The sequence below is a fragment of the Balaenoptera acutorostrata genome, chromosome 9 (assembly GCF_949987535.1).
Source record: "Balaenoptera acutorostrata chromosome 9, mBalAcu1.1, whole genome shotgun sequence".
NCBI classification, from domain to species: Eukaryota; Metazoa; Chordata; class Mammalia; order Artiodactyla; family Balaenopteridae; genus Balaenoptera; species Balaenoptera acutorostrata.
Genome location: NC_080072.1, coordinates 9559262 through 9577983, shown reverse-complemented (window position 1 = coordinate 9577983; position 18722 = coordinate 9559262). Strand labels below are relative to the sequence as shown.

The following is an 18722-nucleotide window of genomic DNA, read 5'->3' as shown; positions in this document are numbered from 1 at the left end:
TGTCTGTCGATCTGGACTGCCCAGTGCTCAGGTTCAAAGAGAGTGGCACAGGCGGCCAGCCCTCCAGACCCTCTGACTTGGGAACCCTTGCTGCCTCCACACTGGACCCTGGGTTCCCCCCTCCCAAGTGGCCTATTGTGTGAGCTCAGTTTCCATGGCGACAGAAACCGGGTTGAGAAAGGAGAATGTTTACTTTTTCCACTGAGCTGATGCCCATGTAAACAGTGTGGTCCTGTAAGTGGAGCCCTCGCCCTGCCCTCCCCGCTCCAGGAGCATGTAAGAAGATACCCGGCTGGGCACATCTCCCACAAGACCACCAGATTCAGAGACAGGGACAGAGCCTCCCTCACCAGCCTCCCTCCTACCATGAAGCTCGCCATTGCCCTCACCCTGGTCACCCTGACTCTCTTCTGCAGCCCTGGTGAGTGTCCAGAGCCCTCTGCCCCAAGCCGAACTCAAGAACTCTCCCAGTTCTGCTCGGGAGAGGGGACGGCTGTCCGTGCCCTCTGTTTAGCTGCCGAGAGCAGCTGGGAAAGCTGACTCCCAGCCAGGAAGCTGGGTCTAGCAAGCAAGCTCATCTTGGGAACTTGGGGAGAGCCCCGAGGCTGTGGGGAAACCTGAAAAGGACCCCATCTTCCATATCCAACAACCTCAGAAGTGCAGGGAATGGAACAGACTGGAGGGAGGGATGGAGAATATCCCACCTAGATGCAATGACCAGCAGAATAAGAGTAACAAACAAGCTTCTCAAAGCCCAGGCCTGGACAGACCCCGAGATGCCAAGAGACCTGGGTGCTGCCTCCAGATTTGGGGTCAACACACCACTCTGGCAGCCAGAGGGGCTGGAAGGAGCCTCATGGGTTCCAAAGAAACCCAACCCAAGGCAAGGTCTCCCATTCTGGGCAGAGAGGAATATTCTAGAAAGGGCTCTTCCCTTTGGGAAGCTGCCAACTCAGAATGGAGATTTCTAAACATTTTCTGTCCTCTGCAAAAAAAGGATTAGGAGTCTCTGAAGAGTTGCAGCTGTCACTAAGAGGAAAGGAATGGGGTGGGGGGTGAACCACACCTCCCCGGAAACCCCCTGATCTCTTGGGAGCTGGGTTACTGAACTGTTTTTTTACTCTGTATCAGCCTCTTCTACAACAACAAATTTTAAACAAATTCCTGTTAGTTCACTTTCAAAGTTTCCTGACAACCATGGAGATAAGTTTTATGACCTTGGCGAGGTGGGGGAGTTAGAAAACCAAGACCAAGAGGCAGTGGGAACAACTATGGTGCAGAGATGTCTATTTCAAAGGGGAAATAACATCATTTGGACTGAAACGTATGTTAATTAGAAGATCTCAATGCCAGGTACAGAGGAGGGTGGCTCAGCAAGACAGGACTGAAATATGTTAGGAGGTGGGGCTGGGATGTGTTGGTATGTTCCTGTGTGTGCACATATAATAATACCAGTAATAAGGTCTAACATTTATTTAATACTTACAATGTGCCCATCACCATGCTGAACCCCGTTCACAACAACCCTATGAAGTGGGGATATTATCCCCATTTTACAGATGAGAAAACTGAGCTAAAGAAAGATAAAGTAACTTGGCTGATGACATAGTAAGTTGTAAAGCAGGGATCTAAGTTCTGGAGAGGGCCTGACTTGGAGTGGCCACTTTGAGTGGGGCCCTGGAGGCCAGGCAAGGGAGTTTGCACACAAGGCAGCAAATTCAAGGACGGGGATTTGAGACTCAGTAGGAAAACGGGCAAGCAGGGAGAGTAGGGGATGATGACTCTCCCCACATTCCTGGGGGCAGGGACCTAAAAAGGAGCACAACCGGAGGCGGGGGAGGGAGAACTCTGGTGAAGGGAACACGAAGGGAACACGGCAGGGCCAGGAATAGACGCAGAGGTGTGTCTGTGTGTGGATGAGACCACAAGGCCTGGCGCCCACAGCGGATTCCTCTTCTGGGCCAGGCTCGGGGGCTCATGCTTGGCTGGTACAAGTGCCTCTTCCTGCCAGAGCCTGACTTTGTCACGTGTGGCTCAGACCATCACTAACCATCGGTAAGAGGCATATTTCTGGTGGGAGCCAAAACCCTCGACGGCCTCTTCCCAGCCCCCGCACGGCACACCAAACAAATCAGATCGGCAGCTTCTATTCTCAGTGCCCTGCCCAGAACTCTATCAGAAAGAGCCAGTAGCACCTTGCCCACCGCAACCCAGGAAGTACAAGGGAGGCTCAGGCAAGCCACGGAAAGCTGGCCGCAACCCAGAAGGCATCCACATGGCGTCGAAGAGTCAACTGCTTGGAGCGCCACCAGGTCTCACATTCAAGGCCGTCGATGAAAGGGCCGCTATCTCTTGCTGACAGGCCCAGCTATGTGCATCTGGGCCAGGCCCAGGCAGGAAGCTGGCCAGCGTAGACAAGGGCCTGGATACACGCGCTCTCTCTTTTCTGTGCTCCAGCATCTACAGAGGTCTGCCTGAACTTTCTACACGTCATTGAAAACCTCTTCATGGGCACACTTTCCAGCTATGAGGCTGCCCTTGAACCCTTCAGCCCTGAGGAAGACATGAAAAATGCAGGGGCCCAGCTGAAGATGCTGGTGGACACCTTCCCCTAGAAGGCCAAGGACAGCATGATAAAGCTCATGGTACACGGCTCCCTCCACTCTCACTACCCAGCGGGGCATTTCCCACATCCCTCAGCTGCAGTGTCACCTCCCTTTGGGGACCATTTTCTAATCCAGAGAGGAGAGTCACAGTGCAAATGTCCCCAGGGAAGCAGGCACAGCCATCTTACCTTTTTTAAAGAAGCTTCTGGGCTTCCCTGGTGGCGCAGCGGTTGAGAATCTGCCTGCTAATGCAGGGGACACGGGTTCGAGCCCTGGTCTGGGAAGATCCCACATGCCGCGGAGCAACTGGGCCCGTGAGCCACAATTACTGAGCCTGCGCGTCTGGAGCCTGTGCTCCGCAACAAGAGAGGCCGCGATAGTGAGAGGACCGCGCACCGCGAAGAAGAGTGGCCCCCGCTTGCCACAACTAGAGAAAGCCCTCGCACAGAAACGAAGACCCAACACAGCCAAAAATAAATTAATTAATTAATTAATTTAAAAAAAAAAAAAACCACTCTTAAGAGCCCACTCTTAGGAGGAGTTCCCCACACTTTAAAAAAAAAAAAAAAAAAAAAAAGAAGCTTCTGAGGGACTTCTCTCGCGGCCCAGTGGTTAAGACTCGGCGTTTTCACTGCAGGGGGTGTGGGTTCGATCCCTGGTCAGGGAACTAAGATCCTGCATGCCGTGCGGCCAAAAAGTAATAAAAATAATAAATAAATAAATAAAATAAGAAAATAAAAATAAAGAAGCTTCTGAGAAATAGTCTAAGCTTAGCTCCTCCCAGAAATACCGAACCTCTTAGGTGACATTAAAGTTTCTGGGTCTGGCTTTGACGTTCATTCACTATTGTATTGGGTTTTTTGTTTGTTTGCTTTAGGACAAAATAATCAAGAGCCCACACTGTGCTTAGGATTTAGAAGCTGAAGATCTCCACCTGCCGAGGCCCCGCCACTCCCCGGATGTTTCCTTCACTCCATCCCCACCAGCCCTGCCTGCAATGAAGTACAAGCATCACATCTCTGTGTCCCCATCTCTTTTTTATTCACCTGCTAGAGTGAGAAGGTGTCCCGTTGCTGGGGTAGGTTTAGAGAAAAAAAAAGCAGTGGCCATGGAAACACATCCCCAAGGGGCCCAGGCCCTGTCTCACTTCCAGTCCACAGGTGGCCAGACCGGCCTCTAGCACATACTCCCTTCCATGGGCAGAGAGCTGGCCTGGAAACGTTCCCAGAGCCTTGCTCAAACTTGACCTATGGGGGAAGGCGGGGGGAGGTTAGACAGGGTGGCAGCTGACCTCAGGCTGACCCCCCTAACACCCATTTCATAATGAAATTAAGTGTTCTGTTTCTTCCAGACCCTTTGGGATCCCACTCTTGGGTGGAAAAAGAAATATTTCAGGTGATTATGCTACCCAGACATGCCTGCAAACAAAGATGGAGCTTTCCAGAGAGTTCTGTCTCCCAAAGACAAATGGTGGACGTTTCAAGCATTTTGACAGAGCAGTAGGGCGCTATGAGGGGCTGAGTGGCCCTGTGACAGTCCTGCAAATCACACCCAGCACACGACGACGCCTCCACCTACAGAAGGATCAGATTCCTAAGAAACTTAGGAAACAAAGGCTGGAGGGAGGAACAGACTCGATTCCTTGATTAGGGATCCAGGGTCCCTGGGGGTGATTTCAAGGAGCAACAGACTCTGAGGGGCGTCCCCAGAGAAGGCAGGTTGTTTCGCTCACTTCATATTTGCTACATGAAATTATTTGTCAAACTATTTTTTAAAGCAAAAACCCTCTACTCATGCATTTTCTAGATCCTTTATCAGTCATCATTGTTAGGACATCTTATTTCCAGGCTGAAATTGCAGAGGCCTATGTGTCAAACTGTCCATTCACGTCAGTCTCTGCCCAGAAGAGGAGGCTGGGGGGTGGGGGTGGGGGGTGGGTCGGGACCAAGCTGGTCGGCACCTAATTACTGCCGTCCACTGGCAATGATGCTCTTGTTCGACCCCGAAGCCCCTCTTGGACCTGCCCCCGCCTCCCGCCGTTCCCTGAGTCCCCTCCCAGCCAACTTTCACGCCACCCCCTTTTTTTCTTGTGGCGAAGGAGTCTTCAGGCGTGAAATCAATCCCTGGGTATTTACCAGCACTCGCGATGTGTTCATAGTGGTGCTGGGCACTCTGAGGAACCCGGGAGCAGATTTCGTAACCCAACAAATATGCATGAAGCCCTTGCTCAGCGCCAGAACCACACTGAGGCCCAAGTAGAGCAGAGTGAAGAAAACACTGGCCTCTGCCCTCAGGGAGCTGGCAATCTAGCAGGGAAGATGGTCAGCGCCCTGCAAATCAACAAGCAAACAGATAGACAGATAGACAGAACTCTGATAAAAGCATAAAAGAAATACAGGGAGTGACGTGAGCAAGAGTAGCATGGACAGGCCAGCCCGGGAGCCCCCCTGCTCAGGGTCTGAGCAGGGATGGGAGGAATTCAACGAGATGGGGGGAGGCGGGCAGAGCATTGCAGGCAGAGGGTGAAGCAAGAGGGAAGAGGGGAGGCTGCCTGGGCTTCTTCCCGAGCCCCTGCCCTTCTTGAGACCCCACTGAGCCCTGCCCTTGGACCCCAGGAGAAAATTCAGAACCTTCTAAAGGGAGTTCCCTGGTGGCCTAGTGGTTAGGATTCTGGGCTTTCACTGACAGGGCCCAGGTTCAACCCCTGTTGGGGAACTGAGATCCCGCAAGCTGTGTGGTGCAGCGAAAGTAAAAATAAAAAAGGAAAGAAAGAACTTTACCTCCAGGTTTCTATCACCTGCCACCAAAACAGCCCAGACCTCTTCCCCTTATATCCTACCGTCTACCCAACATCTCAAACTCCTCTTGTCCAACAGAAGTCTGATTCCCCCCACCCCACCCCACCCCCATCTCTTTCCAATCTCTGTAAATTCTATCCCTAGCCTCCCAGTTGCTCTGGCCTGAAGTCCAAGGGGCATCCCCGGCCCTTCCCTCTCCAGCACTGTCACGTCCAGCCAAGCAGGTTACCTCCAAAGCACCTCTGGGAACTGTCTCCATGTCCACAGAGCCCCCCTGGGCCACACCACCCATGCTTCCACCGCACAACCCAGGGGAGGGGAGCCTCCTTACTGGCTCCCAGCTCACACTCCAGCGCCCCTGCCGTCCACACTCCACACTGAGGCCAAAGCAGTTTTTATCAAATGAAAACCCCCTTCCTGGGCCACTTCCCCCACCCCAACCAAGTAAAGCCCTTCACAGCTTCCCAGCACTCTTCTCATAACTCCAAATGCAGGTGCTCATCGCTGGCTCTCATCTCCCACCCTCCTCCCCACTGTTCACTCCATCTCTGCACTCCACCCCTCTGGCCTTTAGTTTTTTTAAGAACCAAGCCACCAAGCCCCTTCCTACCTCAGGGCCTTTGCACAGGCCACACAGCATAAGCTGCTCAAAAACTATTGATGATTGCTGTAAAAATTCCCCCTAGGGACTTCCCTGGAGGTCCAGTGGTTAAGACTCTTGCGCTTCCAATGAAGGGGGTGCGGGTCCCATCCCTTAGTTCCATCCCCTTAGGGGGAACTAAGATCCCACATGCCTCCTGGTGCGGGCGAGGGGGGGATTCGCCCTAGAGCAAAATGGGCAAAGGCTAGAACTCGTCCTAAAGATGGGTCCCATGGGGATATAAATATTCCCCCAAACATCCCCCATCCCTGTGGCAAATGGTATCTGTCCAGGCCACACCATCCCCAGCAATTGAATGAAAGTGGAGGACACGCACAGGGGAAGCGGGAATGGAGAGGGCATAAGCAGAGAGCACGCAAGGAGAGGTCTGAAGAGAGAGAGAAACCTCTTCCATCCGGATTTTTCCAAGAAGCAACGTGGTCCCACGGGGACGCGCCTTCCCCGCCCTCGGCGGCCGGTGCCGCCGAGGCCACTGGGGGGCAGTGTCGACCAAGGTGTCCCGGAGCGGACGCGCTGGTCCGGCCCTGGAGCTTCTGGGCCCTGCCGCTCCACACAGCCCGGCTCACTCCGCGGGACAGATGATGAAGCACAGTTCCTTTCTAGGGATCTTTTATCATCTTTGATTGCTTTAATTTGATTTTTCAGGGGTTTTTTTCATCAGAATTCTGAGGAAAAACAAGGGCAGTCACACAAAGTTGCTGCCCGCTGAACCCTGCCAGTGATGTGTCAGCACTTTTGGAATTAGTAATAATTCCATTCCCAAACAATTCCACTGGCGAGTCCAACGTAATCTACAACGATGGCCCCGGAGGTACAGAGGACCACGGGGCGCTGGTGGAGCTGACCTTTGACCTCCACCCACCCCATTTTTAAAGTCTCAAGTAACCTAACAATTTCTTTTATTGATTGCTTACTCGCTGGCAGGCATTTTTGCAATTTCTTGTTTATTCCTCACACAACCCGGATTCCAGAGCCCAGGCCCCAACCCCTGCCCTACAGAGAGTAGGATCCCAGACGCAGGAACTTCCTGAGCTAATAACTGAAGTGATACCGGTAAGAAATGTCCACCCACCCTGCCCCAAACACACATGTGTGTGCATGCTTGTGCAGACACACACACACAAACCGTAAAGCCATTGCACCCCTCCCTCATTGTCTGCCACAAAAGAGGGCCTGTGACTGTAAAAATTCCAGAGCAGGTCAGGGGGATTGGCAATTCCAGAAGATTCTTGGTAGAGGGTGGGGCCTTGGTGGGGGGCCTCCTGCCTCCCCCTCCTCCCCCACTTCCTCACTGCGGAGTCCCCGGGGCTCCTGTGAGCCATCCACCTAGATAAGTATTGTTCAAACAGATAAGGATCCAGGGTCATAAAAGGTTCAGAATTTTAATTACCTATTCACAACTGGGGAAATATTTACCTAGGGCAAATACAACAGGTATCTTCGGATAAAAGGGAGTCTCCACCTCAAGGGAGCTGCAGAGGCAGGCAATCCAAAGAATGTGAGCTGTCAGCACACAGAAACATACATTTAGTTTTAAAAGAGCAGAATGCAAGATGAACTGATCACAGCCACAGAAAGAGCACGTATCTGTGTGACGCATGTTGCCAGAAAGCAGAAGGAGATTAGAGAAATGAAGGTATGTCACTGGGTTTCTTTTTTGTCTTTTTTTTTTTTTCCTGGCCTACGTTATAGCACGAGTCTGCAAACTATGGCTGGCAGGCCACACTCAAGCCATGGCTTATTTTTGAACAGACCTCAAGCTAAGAATGATTTGTACATTTGAAGAAGGAGGAGGAGGAGAAAAAGTGTGTCCAGCCCTGGATCATATAAATATATAATTATATACTCAGCCTTTTTCACTATGAATCTGCCAAACTCTAAAACACAAGGAGGCCAATGTTTGAATATAAGCTTCCTGCATTTGAGAAGTATTACGCACAAACTGTGTAAAGAAAAAAAATGTAAAATGCATCTCAATAAAGCCAAAAAAAAGATTAAAAACAAGAAATGTATTTTTAGCACTATATTACTTTTAGCATTTTTTAGCATTCATACCTCTGAGGAACCCAGGGGAAAGACCACATTTTTTCTTGATCACGTTGTCAATGAAACCGTGAATCTGGGTGAAATTGATCTTTGAAAAGTATATTACTCCCGCAGTCTGCCACCAAAGGGACATTTACTCTTCTTTTTTTAAAAAATAAATTTATTTATTTATTTTTATTTGTTTATTTTTGGCTGCACTAGGTCTCCATAGCTGTGTGCGGGCTTTCTCTAGTTGTGGTGAGCAGGGGCTACTCTTCGTTGCGGTGCACGGGCTTCTCATTGCGGTGTCTTCTCTTGTCGCGGAGCACGGGCTCTAGGCACGTGGGCTTCAGTAGTTGGGGCACGCAGGCTCAGTAGTTGTGGCTCACGGGCTGTAGAGTGCAGGCTCAGTAGTTGCGGCGCACGGGCTTAGCTGCTCCGCAGCATGTGGGATCTTCCAGGACCAGGGCTCGCACCCGTGTCCCCTGCATTGGCAGGCAGATTCTTAACCACTGTGCCACCAGGGGAGCCCGGAACGTTTACTCTTGAAGAAAGCTAAAGATATATGTATGCATATAGCTGATTCGCTTTGTTATACAGCAGAAACTAACACAACATTGTAAAGCAATTATACTCCAATAAAGATGTTTAAAAAAAAAAAAAGCTAAAGAGGAGTGGTCATTACCAAACATTGCCACCACGTTACAAAATCCAAAGACTTGCCCTTGCTATGTCAATGCCTACATTGATGGATCAGTAGGAAGGCTGCAGTTTTACACCCTCAACATGTGAGTGGATTGACGTTAGCCTGGCAGAAAAATCTATAAATGCTTCACAAGGCAGGAAGAGGAAGTGAAACCAGCCCTTACCAACTTTATGAAGATGATGTGGATAAAATGATGTCTAGTTTATGGCTAATGCAAGCGTGCTGTTGGCGAATGCCAGGGTATTTGTGGGTAGTAATTCACCGTAGGGTGATTGCTGTTCAGAATGGCTTCAGACAAATGATAAAGAGAACCTTGATTGATGAGGAAGGGGCCACACAAACAATGCCTTCTGCAACGTGTAATTAGGGAACGTTCCTCCCAGGCACTTACGGAACACACCAGCGGGCACGTGGAAACAGTGTGAGCATGAATCATTAGGAGTTAGCCACCCAACGTATTTCTGTGAGCAAACTAAAATTATAAAGCTATAGTACGTGCAAATATAAATAAATCTGAAAATAGACTCAGCTTAGCATGCAAGGTCACAAGCATCAGAATGGATAAACCAGGCGTTTGGAACTCAGATTTGTCCCCCATCAAGTGAATGGATTCCTAGCCTATGACAGTAGCCTAGATAACTCCTAAAATATCTGAAGTTATGTGCCTGTAGCACCCAAGTATCCTGTGTGACTGCGAGACATGTAGCTACAGAGAGTCCTTTAAAATTCCCTCTTATGGCCCTGGTGACACATGTAGATACTCCTCCAGCTCTGGGACAGGATGGAGATGCTGGTCAGGGACTCCCTGGGAGAGATAAGATGAGGGCCAGGCCTCGGAGCACTGGGGCCAGAGGAAGGATCTCTTGACCTCTGACCCTATGCGTCCATCGGTCTCTGAGTCTGTCTCGTCTCAATTTACCTTGAATGTGTCCCCTTCTCCCTACTCTGATTCCAGTAGCAGGTCTTTACCATCTGTGGCCTGGAGTATTGCAAACAGCCTCTAACCTAGTTTCCTATGGCTCCTATAACAAATCACCACAAACTTAATGGCTTTTTTAAAAAATTCACATGTATTATCTTACAGATCTGGAGGTCAGAAATTCAAAATGATTTCACTGAACTAAAAATCAAAGTGTTGGCAGGCTGTGCTCCTTCCGGAGGCTCTAAGGGAGGTCTGTTTCCTTGTTTTTTCAGTTTCTAGAGGCCACTGCCATTCGTTGGCTCGTGGCCCCGTCTCTCACCTTCAGAGTCAGCAGTGCAGCCTCCTCTCCTGCCTCTGGCCTCCTCTTCTGCCTCCTTCTCCCATGCGGAAGGACCCTTGTGACTGCACTGGGCCCACCCCCGTAATCCCGGATGATCTCCTCATCTCAGCATCAACTGATTAGCAACCTTAATTCCATCTGCAACCTTCATTTCCCTTTGCTAACAGGCTCCTACAGGATAAATTCCAAACTCTTCGCCTGGCCCAGGAGGCCCTCCTGAGAGCCTGGCCCTCCCCGGTGCTCTGGACTCAAATCCTGCTGCTTCCCCCACCTACACTGGGGGTACAGCAGTGGACAAGGTTTGGAAATAAGATTGCCCTCCAGTAAATGCAAATCAAAACTACAATGAGGTATCACCTCCCACTGGTCAGAATGGCCATCATCAAAAAATCTACAAACAATAAATGCTGGAGAGGGTGTGGAGAAAAGGGAACCCTCTTGCACTGTTGGTGGGAATGTAAATTGATACAGCCACTATGGAGAACAGTATGGAGGTTCCTTAAAAAACTAAAAATAGAACTACCATATGACCCAGCAATCCCACTACTGGGCATATACCCTGAGAAAACCATAATTCAAAAAGAGTCATGTACCACAATGTTGATTGCAGCTCTATTTACAATAGCCAGGACACGGAAGCAACCTAAGTGTCCATCAACAGATGAATGGATACAGAAGATGTGGCACATATATACAATGGAATATTACTCCGCCATAAAAAGAAACGAAATTGAGTTATTTGTAGTGAGGTGAATGGACCTAGAGTCTGTCATACAGAGTGAAGTAAGTCAGAAAGAGAAAAACCAATACCATATGCTAACACATATATATGGAATCTAAAAAAAAAAAAGGGTCTGAAGAACCTAGGGGCAGGACAGGAATAAAGACACAGACGTCGAGAATGGACTTGAGGACACAGGGAGGGTAAAGGGTAAGCTGGGACGAAGTGAGAGAGTGGCATGGACATATATACACTACCAAATGTAAAATAGATAGCTAGTGGGAAGCAGCTGCATAGCACAGGGAGATCAGTTCAGTGCTTTGTGACCACCTAGAGGGGTGGGATGGGGAGGGTGGGAGGGAGACGCAAGAGGGAGGAGATATGGGGATATATGTTTATGTATAGCTGATTCACTTTGTTATAAAGCAGAAACTAACACACCATTGTAAAGCAATTATACTCCAATAAAGATGTTAAAAAAAAAAAAAAAAAGATTGCCCTCCAGGTTAGGCTGGTAAATTCACGGATGGTGGATGGGGTGAGCTATCTATGGGGATGAACCAAGAGCTCGTCTCTAACTAGGAGAAAAGAACGCAGCCACACCCTACACTCCAGCAAGGTGATGCGGGAGTCATCTGGGGGGCAGGACCAGAATCTGGGTGTCATGAAGGACGTGGAAATCTAACCTGATATCCTGTGCCAAAGAGGAGGGGATGGATAGCAGTGCGAGGGAGGCACAGAGGTCCTGAGCAGGGAGAAAAAGCAATGGAAGAACGCTTACTGGTTCTAAGTCTGTGCTCACTTGCCGACCTTCCTGATGCTCGTCCACAGGGGAGGATACGCCGTCTGGTCCACTAGCCTCTGATTGATTAATCCACCAACGTGCTTCTCGTTGAAGCTGTCAGTGTGGAAGCTCAGTTAGCGTGCAGCCGCCTTCGGGACATGGAGCCCTTCTCATTGTGTCCCTCAGGCAGGTCCTGATGCCACAGAACCACAAGGCAGACCCGGGCAGTGCTGTCTAGGGACAACCAGGACCCACTTCTCATCTGTCTCCCGCCAACCCAGAGAAGGGAGAGCAAAGGGTCAATCTCCTGATGCCACCGGCTCAGAGCAGACCATCTTCCTGGCGGGCAGACCTCCTTCCTCGGGTGACACTTCCCTGCATTACCATGAGGCACACACATTAATATTTAAACAGGCAACAAACCCATGCTGTTCCCACCTCCACAGACTATAATGTCTCCCCTTCCCAAAGTCACTTGAAGACCCAAGCTCCATCCTCCGTGCCCTATGCAATGTTTGGGACATAGCTATACTTAAAAAAAAAAAAAAATTCATTATTTATCTATAATTCAAATTTAGGGATTTCCCTGTGGTCCAGCAGTTAAGACTCTGATCTCCCAAGCAGGGGGCCTGGGTTCGATCCCTGGTCAGGGAACTAGATTCCACATCCCGCAACTAAAGATCCCACATGCCACAACTAAGACCCAGTGTAGTCAAATAAATATATATATTTTTAAAAACCTAAAAAAAAATTCAAATTTAACCTGACATCTTGTATTATCATCTGCTAAATCTGGCAACCTTAAGATTCCTTCAAGACTCAGCTACTAGGCTCTTCTTCTAGTGGCTAAGTTAAGACCCATCTGGAAACTAAGACAGTAGATTAAGTACATTACAGTACTGGAGAGCCTTTTTATTCCATCTCTCTACTTCCCAGTGGGACCACATCAATAACCAAGTGGTCCCAGGGAGATAACCCTGACTCCCAAAGATCTGCCATCACTCTCTGGCCAACCCATTGGAGGAAAGCAAGCACTTCATGGGCAGGAAGTTCTAACCAAAGTCAACGCATTCCCAAAAGTTAGAAGCTCATTGTTTCCCATTGCTCCCTTCTTCATTCTTGTTTCTCATAAAGATGAGATCAGCTTATGAAACTGGATTCTTTGAAACCACAAATCCATCTGAAATGTATTCATTTCACGATCAATAAATTTCAAGACCTGATTATTTTGCAATTATATTGATGCTGAAAATGTTAAATATTAACCAGATAACCAAAAATTTATCTTTCGCTATCTAACACCATAGACAAGAATTTCAGACTGTACCCCAGTGACCGGAAACTTTGAAAAATCCTTTGCCTGGGAATTCCCTCGCTGTCCAGTGGTTAGACTGCAGGGGGTACAGGTTCCATCCCTGGTGGGGAAACTTAAGATCCCGCCTGCCGCGTGGCGCGGCCAAAAAAAAAAAAAGAAAAAGAAGAAAAGAAAAGAAAAATCCTTTGCCTAAAGAAGTGTATTGACTGACATGTTGAAAATAGCGGTTTTACTTCTGTTGACTAATAAAGAAGGAAGAGAAAGGAGGGAGGGAGGGAGGGAGGGGAGAAAGAAAGGAGAGGAAGGAGAGAAGAAGCTGATGTTCTCTCTGGCTCCCATCATCTGGGGGCAGAAGTCAAATACTGACTCTGAAAAACAGTGTCAGAAAGTCGCTGCCTGTAGCCAACGCTCCCAGTAATTTTAACAACGCCAGGGAAGGGAGTAGTGAAAACCACCAAGACTGACCCAGCACAGATGCTTGATAGATGTTTACTGAGTGAATAAGTGAAGGACCATCACCAGAGCCCCATCGTTGCCAAAGCCCACTCTGGTTACAAACCCGATTCCCTTAGAAGTGAAGAAATGCACCAAAAAGAACTGGTGCAGCAGCCCTTCGTCCAGAGCTGGCTGGGACTCTAAAAGCCACCTTGTGGAAGGTATTCCTTTAACTGCAGGTGTTTGTTTCCTTTGGCACAGTGATATGTAATTTCCCATTTTTAGAACAATGCTCCCAAGAACAGTCACAAAAACAACCTTCGGAGGGGGCGGATTTCTTCCTGGCCACAGCTACAGCTCTGTAAAACAACAATAACAAAGGGATTTTTATTCAAAACACTGTTTGCATGTCTCCATAAAATCGGGAGGCCTTTCGTTAACTTTTCACAGGCTGAATAAAAAAGGTCCCCCCACCCCTTGGAAGAGCACCTCAACAGACTCTTACTTTGGGGAGGGGTCTATTTGGAAACGATTCCGCTGTGGGATCTGTTTGGGTCTTGACACGCCTCCCTCTGTGGGTTCCCGTGTGGCAAGGGTGGAAAGGAAGCTTGTAGAAAGCCAGTGTCTGCCCTTCGGGTGTCCTGTGCAAGTCTGAGGCCAGAAGAGGACAGTGTGTTCTTGAGAATGTGCCAATAGCAGGCCGAAGGAGGTGAGGAACCAGGGCGGGATGAGATGCACGCCCTCTGGTCTTAGCCATTAAGGAATCCCTTTCATCATCATCTCCAAACTGACTTTCTCCCTGCTTCGTAAACTCAGAAGAGTGGCTCCCAGATTTGAGGAGTCCTTCACCCCCCTTCCCCATCTACCTGCACCTTCCTTCCATCCCACCACCTCCACCCTGAGGTGCACCCAACTCATCTCCACCTGGACCCGCACGTTTCTCTCCTCACTGGCCTCCTGACCGAGTCGATTTCACCTCCCATGTGGCTGCGCACGTCTGGGCTTCCTCGTACACCTCCCTACTCAAAAATGTTCCACGACTCCAGGTCCTATAGAAAATATCCAGATTTCTTGGTGGGACCTCATCTGGAGCCAACCTGATCTTCCACAAGTCCCAACATAAATCTTAGGTGCCAACCAAAATGGCAGGCTCACCATTCCCCAGCCCCCACCTCCTCTAGGTACCACCTCCTCCCCCTCCCCCAACTTAGAATGACCTTCCTGGTCCTCTCTCTGGGACTAAATCCTACCTACTTTTGAAGATCCACACAAATAATACCCTCTTGCTGACCGATCTACTTGAAAATGACCTCCCTCCCCTCTCTCTCACCGAAGCACTGAGATTCTGCCCCCTTCCTTCTGCATCTCCACTTTCTGCAGAAATCATAAGCATAACTTTTTTTTTTTTTTTCAAACATGTGTTGAACGTTTAGAGGAGCAAAGTGCTAAGTGTTTTTAAGAGTGTCGGGGATGAGAGAAATGCAAATCAAAACTACAATGAGATATCATCTCACACCGGTCAGAATGGCCATCATCAAAAAATCTAGAAACAATAAATGCTGGAGAGGGTGTGGAGGAAAGGGAACACTCTTGCACTGTTGGTGGGAATGTAAATTGATACAGCCACTATGGAGAACAGTATGGAGGTTCCTTAAAAAACTACAAATAGAACTACCATATGACCCAGCAATCCCACTACTGGGCATATACCCTGAGAAAACCATAGGTCAAAAAGAGTCATGTACCAAAATGTTCATTGCAGCTCTATTTACAATAGCCAGGACATGGAAGCAACCTAAATGTCCATCGACAGATGAATGGATGAAGAAGATGTGGCACATATATACAATGGAATATTACTCAGCCATAAAAAGACATGAAATGGAGGTATTCGTAATGAGGTGGATGGAGTTAGAGTCTGTCATACAGAGTGAAGTAAGTCAGAAAGAGAAAAACAAATACAGTATGCTAACACATATATACGGAATCTAAGGGAAAAACAAAACAAAACAAAAAAAGGCCATGAAGAACCTAGTGGCAAGACGGGAATAAAGACACAGACCTACTAGAGAATGGACTTGAGGATATGGGGAGGGGGTGGGGTGAGATGTGACAGGGTAAGAGAGTGTCATGGACATATATACACTACCAAATGTAAAATAGATAACTAGTGGGAAGCAGCCGCACAGCACAGGGAGATCAGCTCGGTGCTTTGTGACCACCTAGAGGGGTGGGATGGGGAGGGTGGGAGGGAGGGAGATGCAAGAGGGGAGAGAAATGGGAACATATTGTATATGTATAACTGATTCACTTTGTTATAAAGCAGAAGCTAACACACTATTGTAAGGCAATTAAGCTTCAATAAAGATGTTAAAAAAAAAAAAAAAAAAGAGTGTCGGGGGACTTCCCTGGTGGCCCAGTGGTTAAGACTCCAACCTTCCAATGCAGGGAGTACAGATTTGATCCCTGGTTGGGGAACTAAGATTCCACATGCTGGCGCGGCACAGCCTACAAATTTTAAATAATAAGAAGAAGAAGAGGAAGAGGGTTGGAAGGAATTGGGCATCAATAAAGGGAAAGCCCTGACATTTCTACACCACCCTTTTCTGAGCACTTGCTATGGGGCTGCCACTGAGCTGAGCACTTCTGACGTAGGACCTCATTTTACCCTCACAATGAGACTGTAAGGTAAGTACCACTGTCCCCTTTGTACAGACAAGGAAACAAGGGCTTTGAGAAATTAACTTCCTGAGAGCCTCACTGTTTAAGGGGAGCAGAGTTGGCGTTCAAGCTTGACTCACAACATTGACCGCTATAGCCAATACTCAATGCCTCATTCTCAGAGAATTTACAACACTGAACGATTAAAATGAACAGGTTGGGTAGGAAACCATGAGTTCTTCTTCCGATTGGAACAAATTCATGGAAAGGATGCATAAAGGGGATTTTTCTTTTTTTTTTTAAAGAAGGTAGAGGGATTTGAGTTCCTGGAATATCAGGATACACGATGAAGTTCTCTTTAAAATATGGTATCTAAGGCTTCTGTGTTTGGGAGGAGTAACAGGCGAAACAGAGAGCTTTGATGGTGAACCAAGAATCACTCTGAGATCTCAAGCCGAGTGGCAAGAGCTTGGATTGTGGAGCTCAAGTCCTGGCCCCTGCACCTACTAGCTGTGAGTCTCAAACAAGCTAGTGAACCTCTCTAAGCCTCAGTTTCCTCATGTGTAAAATGAGAATAATACCTGGCCGACAGGTGAGTTTGGGTGGATGAAGTGAAATAATCTGTATAAAGCACCTGGCACATATAAGGTATTCAATAAATTATTATTGTTGTTATTACTTCACTTGGACATAAGAATCTGCATCTTTTCATTTTTTTTAATCGAAGCATAATATATATACAGTAAAGTACATAAAACTCATTCATCTTAAATGGACAGCTTGATAATCATTTACATTTATATGCATGTATATACCCACCACCCCAGTCCAGATATAGAGTATTTCTGCACCCCAAAAAGTTCCCCCTTCCACCATCTCAATCCATATGCCCACCAGATACGACCATGATTTGACTCATATTTTTGCTTTGCCTCTTCTTGAACTTCGCATGAATGGACTCAGGCAATGTGTATTCTGTCATGGTTGTGTGTGTAGCACTCCATTGTATGAATATACCACAATCTATGTCCCATCTTCTGTTGATGGGATTTGGAGACAACTCCTTTGAACATTCTTTTTTTTTTTTTTTTTAATCTTTTGTCCGCACCGCGCGGCATGCGGGATCTTAGTTCCCCGACTAGGGATCGAACCTGTACCCCCTGCAGAGGAAGCACGAAGTCCTAACCACTGGACCGCCAGGGAATTTCTCCTTTGAACACTCTGTACATATCTTTTTGTCAGCTCAGGCACTGGGTATGTGTACCTGTGAGTGGAATTACTGGGTTCTAGAGTGGGAAAGCTTTAGCTTTACTAGAGTCTGCCAAACAATTTTCCTAAGCGGCCGTGCCATTTCTACACCCCGCACGGCCATGCATGAGGGTTCCAGCGGCTCCTTATCTTCAGTGACGCCTGGTGCTCGCTCTTATTTTTGCCGTTCTGGTGGCTGTGTAGTGGTAGCTTCTTGTGGTTTTAATTTGCATTTTCCTGATGAGTAATGATGTTGAGCACCTTTTCATAGTTTATTTGACCATCTGGATGTGCTCTTTTGTGAGTGTCTGTAAGGTGTTTGCCCAGTTTTTATTGGGTCATTCGCCTTTTTCTTACTGATTTATAGTGGCTCTTCATTTACTCTGGAAATGAATACTTTGCCAGTTATATGTATTGCAGACATCTTCTTCTGAGACTGAGACTCGCCTTTTCATGTTTTTAATGGTGCCTTTTAAAATTTATTTTTTATCGAAGTATAGTTGATGTACAATGCTGTGTTAGTTTCAGGTGTACAGCAAAGTGATTCAAACACACACACACACATATACACACATATATATTCTCTTTCAGACTCTTTTCCATTATACGTTACTACAAGATATTGAATATAGTTCCCTGTGCTATATAGTAGAGCTTTATTGTTTATCTATTTTATACATAGTAGTGTTTATCTGTCAATCCCAAACTCCTAATTTATCCCTCCCCTCCCTTTCCCCTTTGGTAACCACAAGTTTGTTCTCCATGTCTGTGAGTCTATTTCCATTTTGTAAATAAGTTCATTTGTATCATTTTTTTAGATTCCACATATAAGCAATATCATATGATATTTACCTTTCTTTGTCTGACTTACTTCATTTAGTATGATAATCTCTAGGTCCATCCACGTAGATGCAAATGGCATTATTTCATTCTTTTTTTATGGCTGAGTAACATTCCATTGTAAATATATGCATATATACCCACATCTTCTTTATCCATTCATCTGTTGATGGACACTTAGGTTGCTTCCATGTCTTGGCTGTTGTGAATAGTGCTGCTGTGAACACTGGGGTGCATGTATCTTTTTGAATTAGAGTTTTCGTCTTTTCATGTTTTTAATGGTACCTTTTGATGAAGAGAGCCTTCTAATTTTGATAAAGTCCAATGTATCCATTTTTCTTCTATGGTTAGAAGTGCTTTTGGGGTTCTCTTTTAGAAATGTTTGCCTACCCCCGCGGTCATGAATACACTCTATGCTGATTTCTTTTCATCGTGTGTTCGTGGTGTCTTCCTCTCGAGTTGGAGAGAACTGAGTGGTTGTTAATTCAATGAGAAGCAAAGGTCTCACAGAAAAAGCGAAGCATGACCGACTCACATGATAATGCTCACATGGTAGTGACTGCCTTAGTCTTTGAACCATCCAGCCTGTTACCTTAAAGCCACTCGGTGGCATTACCAGGCACCATTGCTGACTGGCTGCACTGCTGAAATTCCATAGGA

The 18722-nt window shown here is 47.4% G+C and overlaps 2 protein-coding genes across 5 annotated transcripts in view; one reads left to right on the top strand and one right to left on the bottom strand.

The window, feature by feature from the left end:
- AHNAK (AHNAK nucleoprotein) overlaps nucleotides 1–18722 on the bottom strand; it is a 124724-nt gene that overhangs the window by 16429 nt on the left and 89573 nt on the right. Inside the window, exon 6 of one of the 4 annotated variants that reach the window (XM_057553171.1) lies at nucleotides 8581–8645. The exons of 2 other annotated variants lie outside the window; for them this stretch is intronic. In XM_057553171.1, coding sequence (XP_057409154.1) covers nucleotides 8596–8645 — 50 coding nt within the window. In that variant the 3' untranslated portion in view covers nucleotides 8581–8595. Of the gene's footprint in view, nucleotides 1–8580; nucleotides 8646–13351; nucleotides 13673–18722 lie in introns of those variants that run through there. One more of the 4 variants, XM_057553173.1, reaches the window with a different exon arrangement.
- Nucleotides 252–3516, top strand: SCGB1A1 (secretoglobin family 1A member 1). The gene is given in 3 exon segments (XM_007174408.2): nucleotides 252–421; nucleotides 2458–2645; nucleotides 3484–3516. Coding segments are annotated over 3 exon segments (276 nt in total). The 5' UTR covers nucleotides 252–366.